Below are 16,305 nucleotides of genomic sequence, written 5' to 3' on the forward strand. Positions count from 1 at the left end.
AAATGCATTTGTATGGTTGGATCTTACAGTCGACTTTCATTTTCTCGATGTCATCCGGGCCAGTGAATTATTTGAGATACACTTAGTTCGACTCAGACGAAAACCAGAAGTTTTTATTACATAGTCACCCGAGATATAAGTGATTCTCTTTTCCCAACTATGTAGAAAATGTTCATAATCGTTTTTGACATTATATATTCAACTTTGGTGTACCAATTCCATTCAGATGTGACGAACTCGAGGGACCTGTCGGTGTGTTTTTAAAAATAGATTGATGCAATACTGGATCAATTTTATTTATGATGAACCTAATATTGTTTACGATGTATATACATGTATTATCTTATGTATTGATGATTCTAATTGCAATAGAAATGATTTACCATTCAATTAACTTTTGTCTTGCTTATGTTTGAAATCGTCTCCCCTATCAATTGGTCTTTATTTCCGAAAATGAATGTTTTGTTTACTTCTTCCATCACTAAGAAACAATTTCAATTGTTTAAAAAATAATTGAAAGATAAGGTATGCGAGTCTTGCGCACTGAACTATGGTAATGGTATTTGATTGGAAGAAATTATCATTTAACGATATATTTCACAATTAAGGCAATATATCCGATACTTGTTTCTATATATTGTTCTGCTCTTACATACCAGGCTGTTATTGTTCTAACGCTATATGTATCAAGGTGACATTGGACAATGCAAAAGTCGATTTGGTTGATTTATCAAATATTAAACCTAAAAATCGTTTTCAATGCATGTGAAATACGAAAGCAAAATTACGAAGTTGTGCAAAATACCAAGTTTTCATCTCTATCATCAAACAAAATTGTTTTAAAGAACTTTTCATATTGTGCTTTAACTTGTCTGTCGGATGGAAATTGTTGTGCCGCTAGTTACCTTGAATCTTTTAGAGAATGTTACCTCGTGGATAATGATAATTGTTATGATTCTACAGAGACAGAAAATGGATGGGTAGTACTTCGAATAAAACTGTGTAAGTAAAGATAATAGAATAATTCAAGTAGAAGTAATTCAATTATTATTTATCTATTCAATTTGAAGCCTATTTCTTATTTAAGATACTCGAAATTTACTATTTTTCCTGTTTTATTCAATGCTTGGTATAATTAAATAAAATGGTTTTCTTTAGATCAACAATAATCAGACCACCAAATCAAAATCCTTAAACATTTGACCCTTTTTTTTCTTTTTCTCAGATCTTATATATATTGCATTATGTTAAATAGGAAAATCATGTATATTCTTATCAAAAGAAATTAGGTATTGAAAGAGGAAACATGACAAAGAGATAACAACCAGATCAAAAATCAGAAAAACCTGATTCAACTTTCTAGCATAGAATTATATTGGCTCGGGTGATGTGGTGATCTGCCATCTAAAGGAAGAGTACTGACAACTTGAGCTATATAATAAAATGACAGACTTATTTGAATTAAACTTTCACCGTACCTTAAATTATTCTCATCATCTTTATATCGAACTTGTTATGATTCCGTCACGTAAAATGGCAGTTTTACCTTATGATGTATACAGGAAGACAACGCACAAGCTTTTTCAGATCATTGTAATATAAACATATAACATATAAATACCAATCGTTTATAAAAATCACTTTCCAGAGTTAACATTTAATCATTCAAGGCTATTTAAAGCATTAGGTTGGGGTTAGGGTAGGGTTAAAAGCACGGTAAGCAGATACAAAAAAGGAGTAGGTCCGGAAAGGACCGATTTTGGCCTCAAATTTCAGGTTGATCTGACGAAAGATTTTTACCACTTTTTAAACACTTAAGTGTCTATTTCATTTGATTCAATTAGTTTATGTGAAACATTGCAACTGATTAGACATAAAAAAAACACGACCCGATTCAAGCTCAAATATGAAAAATCTACCAAATATGCCGAAAAATGTCACTTTTCGGATGGTTTTTGTAAAAAATGAAAGTGGCCGCAACCGTGTTCATCCTCAACCTTTATATATTTTATATCATCATATGCAACTTATATTTATAAATAATAAAGTTGAACACGAATGCGGCCACTTTCGTTTTACACGGAAACTATCTAAAATTTAACTAAAATGATAGAATTGTGAAGATTTCAGTAATTCAACATGACTTAATGGTGCTATTACACGTTATATGTGCACTGTATTGTACAAAACAGCCCATATGTATGTAGCAGAAACATTCTACTGCCCGATTAATAACTAAAAGTTTACATTTTAACAATTTTTTAAAACTGCTATATTTTGGGGCCAAAAAGGGGTCTTACTGGACCTACTCCTTTAAATCATATTTTGATTGTTTAGCAAAGTGCAGTTATCTATCCATGTCAGTATACTAAAAAGTAAACTACTTTTTCTGGGGGATCAATGTAATACCGATGCCAACTTTAAATACGTTATTCATCTTATACAAATAGACACATATTACGTTAAAAAGTTTTAAAACATTGATAAAAAAAACTTCATAGAAAACGGTTTCCGGATGGTAACCTTAATGTCCATTGCTTGATTGGAAGTAAATTTATACAAATGGAAATTATAATTGAAGTGAAGTAGTGTATATCTATTGGAATATTGGAATAAATAGGTTAATGGTAATAGTTACTGATCATGATACAAACACATTTTTTTTTAAAAAGAAGAAAAAAATAAAGTGGTAGCTTTAGTTTCCATTGATTCATTGGAATGAAAGTTATACAGATATATACTGACGGACTTCAAAAACAAAACACTACATTATTCTTTATAATTATATTCCTTTTTAGAATATTTGTGAAATACATATAAATTACTCATTTGCATTCAAGTTTGCAGATGGAAAGTTGAATAATTGATCACTTTTAATGTCTAAAACATATGGTATGCACTAAAACATTGATTTTCTCATTATAAATCATGGATGTGGGGAAGTCGAATTTGACGGGGTTTTAAAAACTTGTTAGCGGGATCCAACCCAACCCCACTCCTACCCATAAATCCTGAGACAGTTGTGTATCAGTACAACATAAGAACAAACTACATAATCAGTTGAAAAAATCTTCACTAATAAGATGGATACAACTAGAAATATATTTATTTTAAACAAAAACACAGAGTGGACGTGGCCGGGTACTTGTGTATCCCAAGAACAAAAAGACACGAAGTACTGATTTGAGAGTAATCGCAGTACTGACAGCCACTTAAAACTTATAAAATAAAATGCATCTTAGACTGAATTATAACTCAGTACACATCCAAAATTCCATGAATTTTGGGTAAAGACGTCTTAAACAGTCAGAGAAAAACACGACATTGTGCAATGCCAAGATACAGGTATCGACAATTTATTAATTTAAGAGCCAAGGATTCAAAACCACAATACATTGAATTGTCAACAGCTATGTGGTGTTAATGAATCAAAAATGAATAGCGAAATCCATCTAAGATCAACCTTGTCTGCCGTGAATTTTAAAAATTACTTTTTTAATGATTTTCTTAATGGCAATTAGTGTACACTTTGTACAATTAAGCGTGATTTGCATACTTTTATAAATGGAAATAATATTTATCAACGTCATTATTTGCGTTATAATTTTGTTTTCAGTGACGAAAAGTATCTTTACAGTACCTAAAACCTGGATTGATGCTCAGGTGAGAAGTATGCTAAGAAGATGGTACCTCCAATCTTGTTAAACACACCAAGAAAATCATTGGATTAATTATAAACACTTTTCAATATGAATGTCAAAATGGACATAGTGTGCAGCATATCGGTTATATCCAAATTAAACTAGAATTGGAGAATGTAGCATAGAGACAACCACCCGAACAAAGAGCAGAAATCAGCCGAAGTCAACCATTGGTACTCGACTGTAATGATTTTTACTCGACCAGTCTGAATTGGTCAACATTTTACTCGACAGTCTTAGCCTTATTATAACATCTCCATGCCTTATATATCATGTACTGCAGTAAAATGAAGCTTTATATATATATATATGAAAACAGATTTTTTAAATTCTTAAATGAGTCTCAGATTTATCAAAAAGAGATAGATAAATCAAATTATCTTATGTAATAAGTCACTTGAAATAATTTTAACACTTTAGAGTTTGTTAAAAAAAAATCTAAAAACAACACATATATATACTGAGAGAAAAAAAGCCTCATTAAGGGGCTTCTTGTTTGTCATGTGGGTTTTTTAACTTAATTTTCCTTAATTTCTAAAATAAAACTACATATTTTTCATGGTTGTATACAATGGTTGTATCTTTTTAATAAGGTAACAACAGCCAACAAATCACTGAAATTGTTTTAACTGATACTAGATATTTATCTATTGGTTTTTTTCGATTTAGTATGCATATACAAATTATCGCTATTTTGTGCATTTTTCCTTTGATCTTTTTTTTGTGACAATTTTTTATATCATTCTTCTCGCTTGAGACTAAGGAGTCACGTAGCGTTCCTAATGAAATTAACATGAAATTGGCAACTCGTCATTGGTAAAATAGCGATAAGTAGATTATCATCGGTCATCTCAATTTGATTGCTTTTCTCGCGCTTGCCGTACCGGCTCAAGCTCGTTGAGATGATTAACGATACTCTATAGCTATATTTATATCAATATTATAAATAATATATATCAAAAACGGATAAAAGACAATGCAATGCATAAAATGTTTCTTCTAATTATTTGTAAAGTATAAAGTTATACCTCCTGTTTAGGGCAAACTCATTAAAAAGATCACACCTGGTCGAAGAGAATTCAATTCTAAATAGTATTCATTCAAAATTGCAACATCCTGATAACTTAAATCGCAAGGCCTTTTGAATTCACACGATAAGTAATTATACATAAATACAACCATACAAGAAAAAAATACCTTTCTTTTTACCTGTAAAACACACATGTTCTGATTTAATTAAATCTTATCAAATTAAAGTACTTCTTGTATGCTATGACTTTAATTATGACAAAACAAGAAAATGTCCCCAGTACACTATCATTTTCTATGTTCAGTGGACTGGGAAAATGGGGGGGGTCTCTAATTTAGCATTAGAATAAGAAAGATCATGTTATAGGGAAAATGTTGGCTAAGTTTCAAGTTGGTTGGACTTCAACTTCATCAGAAACTACCCCGAACAAAAACTTTTTTTAAGCTGAAGCGGGACAGACAGACGAACGGACAGACGTACTTATAATTTTAATATTTAAATTTGACAGCAATAAGCCAAATTTCCAAATAACCTCGTGTTTTGTAAGATAAATATATAATGGAGATAACTGCAGAGTTTGATGAAAATCCAAGTTGCTTTGGCATAGTTATAAAAGAATTAAAGATGACTATATGAACTTAGTCCAAACTGAAAATTCCACTTTTTTCTTACCTCGATAAATCCTTATATTTGATATTAATATGCCAAACAACATAACAACGTGTGATTCAGTAAGACCAATATGCAGCATAGATAGAGTTGAATGAAAATCAAATAATTTTAAAAAGTAATAATCAAATTTAAAAAAGTAATAAACAAATTTAAAGGTGACTATCTTAATTTAGACCGAACTGAAAATTCTAGCTTTTTTAATTAAATCTGTAAATTTAGAAGCAATAAACCAAACTACCAAACAAACTGGCATTCCGTAAGATCAATGTATAATTGAGATAGCTGTAAGTTTTATGAAAATTCAAGTTGATTGGAAAAAGTTATAGAAAAAAATTAAAAAAATACTATCCGAGTTTAATTAAAACTGAAAATTCTTGCTTTTTAACCTATTAATTTAATTAAATCCTTTAATTTGACAGTAATAAACCACACTACCAAATAACCTGAAATTGTTTAAGATCAATATATATTTGAGTAAGAATGGCTGATTCAGACCAGTCAAGACTAAATGTGAAATCAAGACTGGTCGAGACAGGTTGAATAAGGTTGACTGTGTTGAGTATGGTTCAGACGCAAATTCAATGGTTAAGTATTGGTCGAGTAAATGTCGAGTACAAGTTCAGACTGTTAAGTTTGATTCAGACTACAGTCGAACATTATCAAGTTAATATCACATCAATTCAGACTGGTCGAGTGAAAATCAGTACAGTTGAGTACATGTATTGGCCATTTCAGACTTTTACTGGTTTGTAGTGAATGCATCAAAATAAGAAGATACGGTATGATTTGCAACGAGACAACTTTCTTCCATAGCCCAAGATCCAGATACGTGTTCACTGTACCACTCTTACTATCAGCGATGAATTATGTTGCTCTTGTCTTCTTTCAATCGGAGACTCAATGTACATCACTGGGCATTTGATTATCATTATTCGTAACCTGTCATGTGCACAATTTATTTTGTATACTATGTATCATTATTTCATTCTTTGTACCAATGTGTAAACAGTGGTTTTTAAAGAATAAAATTGTCTTGTCTTTTCTTGTCTTGTAAAATATCGAGTAAAATAATATATTCTGATTAACCTTGGGATTATATATTCTGATTAACCTTGTGATTGTATATTCTGATTAATCTTGGCATTGTATATTATATGTGTAAAGCTTTTTGACAGGACTATTGTGATTCATGGGGTGGACGACTGGCCACGGTATCAAGCCCTTCGGAGAATGAGTACATGCTGGATATGACCGATCGTAAGTATGAAATCACAAAAACAAATTAATTAACAAATGCTGATCAATAAATTACCGTATGATAAATTGAATATTTCTCTAGAGAATAATAGCTTACTATATTATTCATCTAAAATTACTTTAAAATGAAATTGATTAGAAATAGGAAGATGTGGTGGGAGTGCCAATGAGATAACTATCCATCCAAATAACAATTTAAAAAAGTAAACCATAAAAGGTCAATGGTTGTTTATCAAGATTTAGTTTTCGCAGATCATAGTGTGTTAATTTACGGTTTTTTTTTTATTGATTTAAACCTTCCAATTGACATTTTATCGTATGTTTTTCTATGTTATGCTATTGTTTCAGAAAAAGGGAGAAGGTTTGGTACCATTAAAACGTTTAATCCCGCTTCAAAAATTTTCACCTGTCCTAAGTCAGAAATCTGATGTACAGTAGGTGTCGTTTGTTTATGTAATTTATACGTGTTTCTCGTTTCTAGTTTTTTTATATAGATTAGACCGTTGGTTTTCCCGTTTGAATGTTTTTTCAATAGTAATTTTGGTGCCCTTTATAGCTTGTTGTTCAATGTGAGCCAATGCTCCGTGTTGAAGGCCATACATTGACCTATAATGGTTTACTTTTATAAATTGATATTTGGATGGAGAGTTGCCTCTCATTGGAACTCACACGACATCTTCCTATATCTCTTCGGAAGGACTCGTGTTCCTATTTTGTAGTTTTTGATGGGTTTCTGTTGAACAATATTAAGTTTTGATGGTTGATTTTGGTTGATTTTTTACTGTCTCTTCGTGTCTTTTTCTTTGAGTCATAATTTTGTTTAACTTTTTTCAATTATTGTTTTGCTTGCATTCTTTGTATCTAATTTCTTTTAAGCTAAGATAGGGTGGTTCTCTCTTGTTTTACACCAATACTGTGAAGTCAGAACGGCAATGTTGTGTTTTACATCGATACTTCTAAGACAAACCTCTGTTTTGGGTTGTCATCATTACTGACAAAATAAGACGGCTGTATTGTGTTTTACATCAAAACTGCTAATACATATCGGATAGGTTTTAAATCGATACATACAATACCGAGCGACTCTGCTGTGTTTTCATTTATACTTGACAGAGAGAGCGGCTTTTTTGTGTTGTACATTAATACTATTAAGACAAAGCGAGTCTCTTGTGTTAAACATTATTGTTGTTAAGACAAAGCAACTTTCTTGTGTTTTACATTATAATTGTTAAGAGGGCGAAAAGACATTTAACCTGCTGTGTTTTGAATCAATAGCGTTAAAACAGAGCGACTATTTTGTGTTTTGTGTTTTATAAATATTAGAAATGGAGATGCAGCTGTATATTAAGCAGTTTTCAATTTTATATATATGAAATAAAAATAGACCAATCGAATGTTGCCGTCATTATTGATGACCATAAACAATATAAAGTATTATAGTGGCGAGCATTTTACATATTTCAGGTACACAACCCGTTTGGATAGGAGGAACAGATGGTTTAATCGAAGGACAGTGGAAATGGCATACCTCGACAAATTCAGAGAACCTGATTACAAAATTCTACTGGGGAAGTAACCAACCGAACAATTACAACAACCAAGACTGCTTAGCTTACTATAAACTAAATGCTATTGAATATAAATGGGCTGACGAAGATTGCAACACGATGTATCAATTCATTTGTGAAAAATAAATTATAATTCAAAAATCTTTGTTAAAAGAATATCATAGTCAACCCCCCCCCCCCCTTTTATTAAACGTTTACGATTCGGATTATGTAGACAATGAATTGTAGAAAAAATTGTTGATATACCAGCAAAATTATTTGAATGTGTAGGTAAAAGTATTATGTTTTTTGATAGCGTGCTTGCTAGCTGAACCGTGAAATTATTACTAGGTTATGTATATTACCCTCCTTTAAGAGTAGACTAGTCCGACAGATTATCAATCTATCGGTCTGTAGGACTAGACTTCTCATAAAGGAGGATAGTATGATTAACATTGTATTGGAATCATGATTCAGCTAACAAATAAGCTGACCACAGATATTACTTTTACCTACACACAAAAGTCATTTTGCTGTAAAGTAGAGAATAACTCAGGACTTCATTACCAGAACCGGTCAAACATACTCAAGTGTAAAATTATTTATTTTAAAAGCTTACTTATTTTTCTTACTGTTTTAAAAATATCACACTAAATTTCGCTCAAATGGTGTTTTTTGGTAAATCCAGGTTAACATTCCGGCGATAAAATGTTCTATGATGATGGCGGTCAATTTACCTATGTGCATTTTTTTTTATCTTATTTCAAATATCCCTACAATGTATACCACAATGTATGTGCATTTTTTATTTACGTTTAAATGTCCTTTTCTACCATATCATTTTGAAATTCGGATGGATCTCACGACGTGGGCCGGGACACGTAAAATTACATACTTTATTATTACAATGATAAGCGCGATGTGGGATTCTGATAAAACAATTAGTGATATTCGGGATAAGAACCCACACCCTCCACCCAATCCTCATTCAGCGTAATCACAATTATATTTTATGAATAAAAAAAAATAATGTAAAATTGAGAATGGAAATGGGGAATGTGTCAAAGAGACAACAACCCGACCAAATAAAAAAAAACACGAACAGCAGAAGGTCACCAACAGGTCTTCAATGTAGCGAGAAATTCCCGCATCCGGAGGCGTCCTTCAGCTGGCCCCTAAACAAATATATACTAGTTCAGTGATAATGAACGCCATACTAATTTCCAAATTGTACACAAGAAACTAAAATTAAAATAATACAAGACTAACAAAGGCCAGAGGCTCCTGACTTGGGACAGGCGCAAAAATGCGGCGGGGTTAAACATGTTTGTGAGATCTCAACCCTCCCCCTGTACCTCTAACCAATGGAGAAAAGTAAACGCATAACGATACGCACATTATGAGTGTGAGGGGGTACGGATGGGGGGACTTTTTAATCAAATAAAAAGATATGGATACTATAATCCTGACTTACACATCTTACAACTGTTCTAGGTACTGAAAGTGAATCTAAGCTGAAATAAAATTGAGAATGGAAATGATGAGGAATGTGAAATACATACATGTTCACCCTTTTTTCTGCACTCATGATTTTCTACCGAAATTTGTTAGATATGGTCACATAAAAAGAGTATCGAATCGGGAAAGTTCAACACAATGAATAACACTGAAAAAAATGACCATTGCTTGGTACGCAAATTCCCACTATTGTTATGATGAAGTTAAGCAAGGGACAAGCAATACTACGAATTGTTGGTTTTATTTAGGAATACCGGGAAGAATGCTGAGAACGTGACACCATTCGGATATTGTTTATCCAGTCTTGATTAAACTTTTGATATGACGGATATCGTAATTGAATAGCAGCCGTTGTCCTTTACTAGATATACAAATTACATATACAGATGCCCTGCTTACGGCATGTGTACGAAGTGTTTACCGTATCATCAAAACTGATCAATAAAATATTTATAGACTTACATATATACATATGTTTTTTTTGGTTTTTTTTTACTTTTTAAGCCTTATTCAATAGTATTTCGAAGCAGCTTATTATCAGTCATTATCTCTGACACAAAAGAAAACACGTACATTTGTAATCTAATGTAATTTTATTTGTGATTTTTAATCCCAACAATTTTCGCACTTTCTTTATATAGTCTTAGTAACCTGCTTTAATAGTCTCGTTTAGTTACAGTCAGATTAAATCTTGCCTCTATGTCATTATATTTAAAATTTCATGACAACAAAAACAAAATACGAGAATTTGAAATATGAAAATAAAAAAACAGTACAAAACAGTACCTCTAGTCTATATAACAGTATTTAATTCAACAATTTTAAATGGCTTGAGGAAAGGAGTTGTCGTTCGTGACATTTATATTTCACAGTTCAGTAGTTTGAGTTCAACGAAATATACCTCTTTTAAATGGAAATTTTAAAACTTTTTGTTGAAAAATTTAACGAGTAAGTGAACAGGAATCATGACGTAAACAAGACGAGGATAAACAAACTTGTACATGTACAAAGATAAGACGGTTCACAGATATACCAGTAAGTTTATATAGACAAAAGTAGAGAAAAAGTATTTATCTTATCATTAACCATAATTGTGACTATTATATATGTGAATCGTTGTTATTATAGATATTTAAAAGGTCTTTTTAAATATTATTTACAAATACATTGTACGTGTCATATAGTGTTACTTTTAACTTTCATTGTAATATCTGGAAGATTTTCACTAGGCTATTTGATTTAAGAATTAGAGGTTTGATAGGGGAGGATTTAAGATGTAAGGGACAGCCCCCTTACACAGCCACATGTACATGTATGCTTAATACATAGACGTTTAATATGGCCTATCAGGCTGAACTTGCCAAGTCTCCCCCCCCCCCTTTTTTCACTATCCTGAATCTGCATCTGGTTGTAACGCGATTGCTGATCGCGTGCATGTTCCATTCGAAAGCCACATAAATAGTTATTACAATCTTATAAACCGCCTTTCGTATTGTTTATAAAATTTTGTTGAAGTTTATGAAAGGCATCATCAGTTTATGGACCGATTCAAACATTGTCCTGCTATAATAAGCAGCCTAAGGAGAATATCACGTCAATTGGTAATGGCTGAAGCTTTATTACCCTGCCTGGCCAAATCTGTAGCATTAACCAGCAGTGAGTCCGGCCTTTGAACCAACATGTTATCTCATTTGATATCTCGCCAAATCGTTTTGTTTATTTCAATCACAATAATAAGAATTCAATCAATTTTATGATCAACTTTAATAAAAGATTATATTCACATATGCATATCGTGACACAAAAATGCCCTCGGTAGAAATATAAATATTTCAAGGAAATGATAAAAACAACATCATTACACGCTATCATGTTTTACAACATTTTTTAAATAAATATATTTGTCTGTGGTAACCACAAAACAACTTATATTAAAATATACCGTACATAAGTTATGTAATAGTGTAATGAAGGAAAAAACAACCACTGTTGTTATTTTCTTGTACCACTTAGATGTTGATACACATTTATTGATGAAACATGTACATAAAACATGTATTTTGTCAAACCTAAAAAAGTTTTTAATGTGAAACCGTGTTTGATAATGACAATATAAATGGATACAAATGTATGATAAGATCAATATCTTGTTTTGTGAGATATATATCAGTCATATGTTTGGCAACAGCTGGTACATGTAATACTTGCATTTCATATAATATTCTATTATTTTAAAGTACCGTGCCTCCTTTACTGAAAAGTAATGAATATCAATTTTATCAAAATAATAAAAAAAAACAAAAAACATAGAGACTTTTTATCGTAAGTTAACATTCATAGTCTTGAATGAAAATTAAGGTTACAGATAGCAGGGTAGTTTTTTTTAAATAGGATTTAGCTTGAAGGGAAATAACATTGATACAAAGGTTTGCATGATTTTTGTTTGTCTAAAGTTCAGTTACAGGACTATACATAATGGTTTACTTTTTAAATTGTTATTTGGATGGAGAGTTGTCTCATTGGCACTCACACCACATCTTCCTATATCTATATAGTATCTGATTAAATCCCATATTTTCTCTATTAAAAGAAAGAAAAGAAAGCAAACGTACTCGACACGTAGAAATCAATCAATAATCTACAATAAGTCAAATTAAAAAAATATTGCACCTAAAAATGTATTATATGCTAATTTTATTTTTAATTTTTAAAGGAAAATGCAGTTGCAAGCTTATTCCTTAAATGAAAGTTTTAAGGATTTATGAAGCAAGCAGTTATGATAAACACGATTTAGATCTATTTTGATAATTAAAATGTATTTGAGTTAAATGTGCTAATTTTATTTTTTCAATTTTTAATGGAAAATGCAGTTGCAAGCTTATTCCTTTAATGAAAGTTTTAAGGATTTATGAAGCAAGCAGTTATGATAAACACGATTAAGATCTATTTTGATAATTAAAATGTATTTGAGTTAATATGCTAATTTTATTTTAATTTTTAATGGAAAATGCAGTTGCAAGCTTATTCATTTAATGAAAGTTTTAAGGATTTATGAAGCAAGCAGTTATGATAAACACGATTTAGATCTATTTTGATATAAATTAAAATTTATTTGAGTTAAATATTTTGTTTAATTTATGTGCGTACTTTCGGCAGTGTCAAGGTAACAATTTAAATGATTGTGTCCTTTATTGAATCCAAATCTGCCAAATGAATTATTCACAATTCAATCGACAAACATGAAATGTATGTCTATCCTGTTACCGATACTAGATTAAAAAAAAGAAAAAAAAGGCGAACGGAAACAAAGTAACACTCAAACTCATAAAACGAAAATAAATTGACAGCACTATGCCTAAAGGAGAAAAAGACTAGCAGACAAATTATCAACAACAGAACACAAAACACATCATAAAAACTACAGACTCCGCAACACGGACCCCACCAAAAACTGAAGGTGACCTCACTAGCTCCTGGATGGTGAGCAGAGCCTGTTTCACATGTGGCACCCGTCGTACTGGTCGTGGTGTAAACACAAATCCGATTAAAAGTTTGATTTCGGAAGGTAACAATTTGGTAAAGGGGGTGGGGTTGTAGTAATTGCAATTGGAATATATCTCTCGGCATCGGTAAAACAGATTTTCCATAACGATCAACCAACTCGTGAGGGTGTCCGTAAAATTAAGGAAGGGATGATTTCAACTTCATCACTTGGAACTCTTGGTTGAATAGCTTTCTTGTGAGCAGCAACCCTCTATCAAGGAAATCATGATAGCAAATACGTTTCATGGAATATAGTATCAACTGTGAGGTACATACTCCCTATGCAGGCGCTGTTAGAAAAGTTCAACAATATTAAGCCTGTTGCAATTACGACCACAGGAGATAGTTCATACAGGTCTATTATGAAAACATTGCGACTAAGAGCTTACCAAATGAGATAGCAGTGGCGGATCCAGGGGAAGGTTCCGGGGTTGGAATCCCCCTTTTTTGGGACGATAAATGCATTTGAATGGGGACATATAGTAGGACCCCCTTTTTTGTCCTGGGTTGGGACCCTCCCCTTTTAAAAATGGTTGGTTTCGCCCCTGAATAGTCACTTTTATTTGACGTATGACCTCTAAATTTCATTTAGATTTTGAGTGTCTGTCTTCCTGACGCATGTAGGGCCTCGGTGGACGATTAGTACATATAGTTTATCTACTGTAAACTAGCCTGTCATTTCCGAGGTTTTGAGGTTTTGAGTGGTAACCGAGCGTGACAGTGTTTTGATTCTGAATTTCATTGGTGTGCAAACTTTTCTGACGAAGGTAGATTTTTCTTTCGTGGCACTCCTGCTTCATCCGTCAATAACAATTGTCTATAATGAATTACCGTGGACAATAGTGCCGAATGTTGCGTTACGAACCAACAATTTATCAATCAATCTTCTTGACTAATACCAGTCATAACAGAGTATAACAGTGTTCTTTTCTGTAGACATGTATATCTGAACAATATAACCAACAATCAGTTCGACAATATAAAAAATAAATATTCTAAAGTATATTTTTTGTAAAAAAAATGTGAATTTGAGAGATTTAAAGCCTAATAAAAATTTAAAATATAACACTGACATACCGGTAACATAGCCTTTTATAAAAGTATAAATAATATAAGACGTATTTATTATCAAAATCTTGACCACTCAACATAGTCTGGTATGCAGGTGTGGTGTAATCCTTTGAAATGTCGACAGATCGACATCAAAAGATCGATGTAGGATAAAAAAAAAAACTTAAATCAAATAGTTTGGGGGTGGGGGTTAAAATTCTTCAAGTTTTGTATATATCCAAAATCGATTTTTACATATATCCCTATTGGAAAATCATTTTTTTCCAAATTAAGTTAAGAGGGGAGGTGGTGGTGGTGGTGGTGGTGGGGTGGGTTTTTTTTTTTTTTTTTGGGGGGGGGGGGGGGCCTTTACGAAAAATCCATAGCCTCCCCCCCCCCCCCCCCCGAACATCAAATGGTTGCTGCCTAAGTGACCCGAGATTCGGCGACACTTCAACTATTGACGTCACACAATGATCACTTTCGTTTGTGACGTCAACATTTTACGGGAAACTTTTTGGTAATCAAAGGAACAAATAGCGGTAAGGTGTATTCCTGTCTAGGTACAGGTGTTTTCTTTTGTAAAGAACGATGGATTAAATCTGGTTTTATAAATAGCTAGAAAAACCTGTAACTTGAAAGACAGTCGCATAAAATTCCAAAATAATGTGTCTTTCAAATGTTAATGGTGTACTGAAATAGTCTGAAATGACGTCACCAATACGTCACTCTACTTTAAAGTACGCGGAATGAATGTGTACCTTTAAAGATCAGGTAATTTTATCATAGAGAATATCAGAAAGGTAAGTTAAAATTTTGCTATCATTCTTTTGGTACCTTTTGCCACGTTTTGGTCGTATATATGTACAACTCTTCACGTGTTTCGGTACATCCCAGGACATCGTTTCACAAAAATCCGTACGATTTACATTTTAAAAATATACTTATAAATAACGTAAGATTACAACTGCAAGTGTTTCAATGGTAATCGAAACTTATGTTCAAAAAGAAAGGGTGCTCTCTTTCACGGTCGCGTTAGTCTAAAAATAGAACTTTTTTTAAACAGAGAAAGACGGATGAAAATAAATAGCACATGTTGTCATATACTTTATACCTTTATACCTTTATCTTCGGGTCGTTACATAAGCCAATGGCTTCTACTGACCCCTCATCTTGGAATGCCGTATATGATTTCTCATCCTATAATAATATATTTATATATAATATTTTAAACTTATCAAAAATACTTATTTAGGTGTGCGCAGTAGTCCAAATAGACGATGTAAGGCGTCAAAGAAAAAAAATACAATAGCCTTTCAAGACGTCATAATTATTTGGACTAGTGTGCGCAGCTGAAACACTTAACACGAACATATGAAATTATACGGGCAGTGGCGGGTCCAGAACATAAGAGGGGGGGGGGGGGGGGGCTCTGACTGTCCTAAGGGGGGGCCGCTTCGGTCATGCTTCAGTGATCCCTATATAATCAACCAAATTGATCCCACGAAAGCCCCCCCCCCCTGGATCCCCGGATCCGCCTATGATGGGGTCCAATTTTCGCCATTTTATGCAGACTTAAAATTATTCAGAGTCTTTGTCGTCACCGTTAAATCTGACAGGTTATTCCACTAATCCACTACTCTAATTGAAAAAGTATTTAGTCTATGTGTAGTCTTACACTCTTTTTTTTTAAAGTTTTAGTGAGTGACCTCTAGTATTAATTATTAGTTGGTGCTGAAGTAAATAGGCTCATCCAGTCGATGTCATCTATACCATGCAACGCTTTGTAGACTTGTATCATATCATTCCTATCCCTACTATATTCCAAGGTTGGCAAACCCAATGAACGTAGCCTGTCTTCATAATTAAGATGACAAATAATTTTTACCAGTTTTCTACCAATTTTGTGGCCCTTCTTGTACAGAGTCTAGTTTGCGGATGTCTTTTTTAAGATACGGTGACCAGACACATGTCGCATATTCTAACA

General features: G+C 32.5%; 2 protein-coding genes across 4 annotated transcripts in view; both read left to right on the forward strand.

Moving 5' to 3' along the window:
- Window positions 1-690: 690 nt before the first annotated feature.
- LOC134706056 (perlucin-like protein) lies at window positions 691-8,354 on the forward strand. Its single transcript, XM_063564765.1, has 4 exons — window positions 691-1,002; window positions 3,617-3,663; window positions 6,579-6,660; window positions 8,125-8,354. Exons 1-4 carry the CDS (start codon window positions 705-707, stop codon window positions 8,352-8,354), a joined length of 657 nt encoding a protein of 218 aa, XP_063420835.1. The 5' UTR covers window positions 691-704.
- Window positions 8,355-10,469: 2,115 nt separating this feature from the next.
- The window catches only part of LOC134708207 (angiotensin-converting enzyme-like), a 28,723-nt gene continuing 22,887 nt past the window's right edge, over window positions 10,470-16,305 (forward strand). The window contains exon 1 of one of the 3 annotated variants that reach the window (XM_063568562.1): window positions 10,470-10,760. The gene's annotated coding sequence lies outside the window, so the exon portion shown is untranslated. Of the gene's footprint in view, window positions 10,761-15,017; window positions 15,122-16,305 lie in introns of those variants that run through there. The other 2 variants (XM_063568563.1, XM_063568564.1) reach the window with 2 other exon arrangements.

This window comes from Mytilus trossulus, chromosome 2, assembly GCF_036588685.1.
Source record: "Mytilus trossulus isolate FHL-02 chromosome 2, PNRI_Mtr1.1.1.hap1, whole genome shotgun sequence".
Taxonomy (NCBI): domain Eukaryota; kingdom Metazoa; phylum Mollusca; class Bivalvia; order Mytilida; family Mytilidae; genus Mytilus; species Mytilus trossulus.

Coding starts and splice junctions, on each gene's coding strand:
- LOC134706056 (XM_063564765.1), top strand. CDS start 705: ATGCAAAAGTCGATTTGGTTGATTTATCAAATATTAAACCTAAAAATC. Junction 1,003..3,616: donor AGTACTTCGAATAAAACTGT/GTAAGTAAAGAT, acceptor TTTTGTTTTCAG/TGACGAAAAGTATCTTTACA. Junction 6,661..8,124: donor CATGCTGGATATGACCGATC/GTAAGTATGAAA, acceptor TACATATTTCAG/GTACACAACCCGTTTGGATA.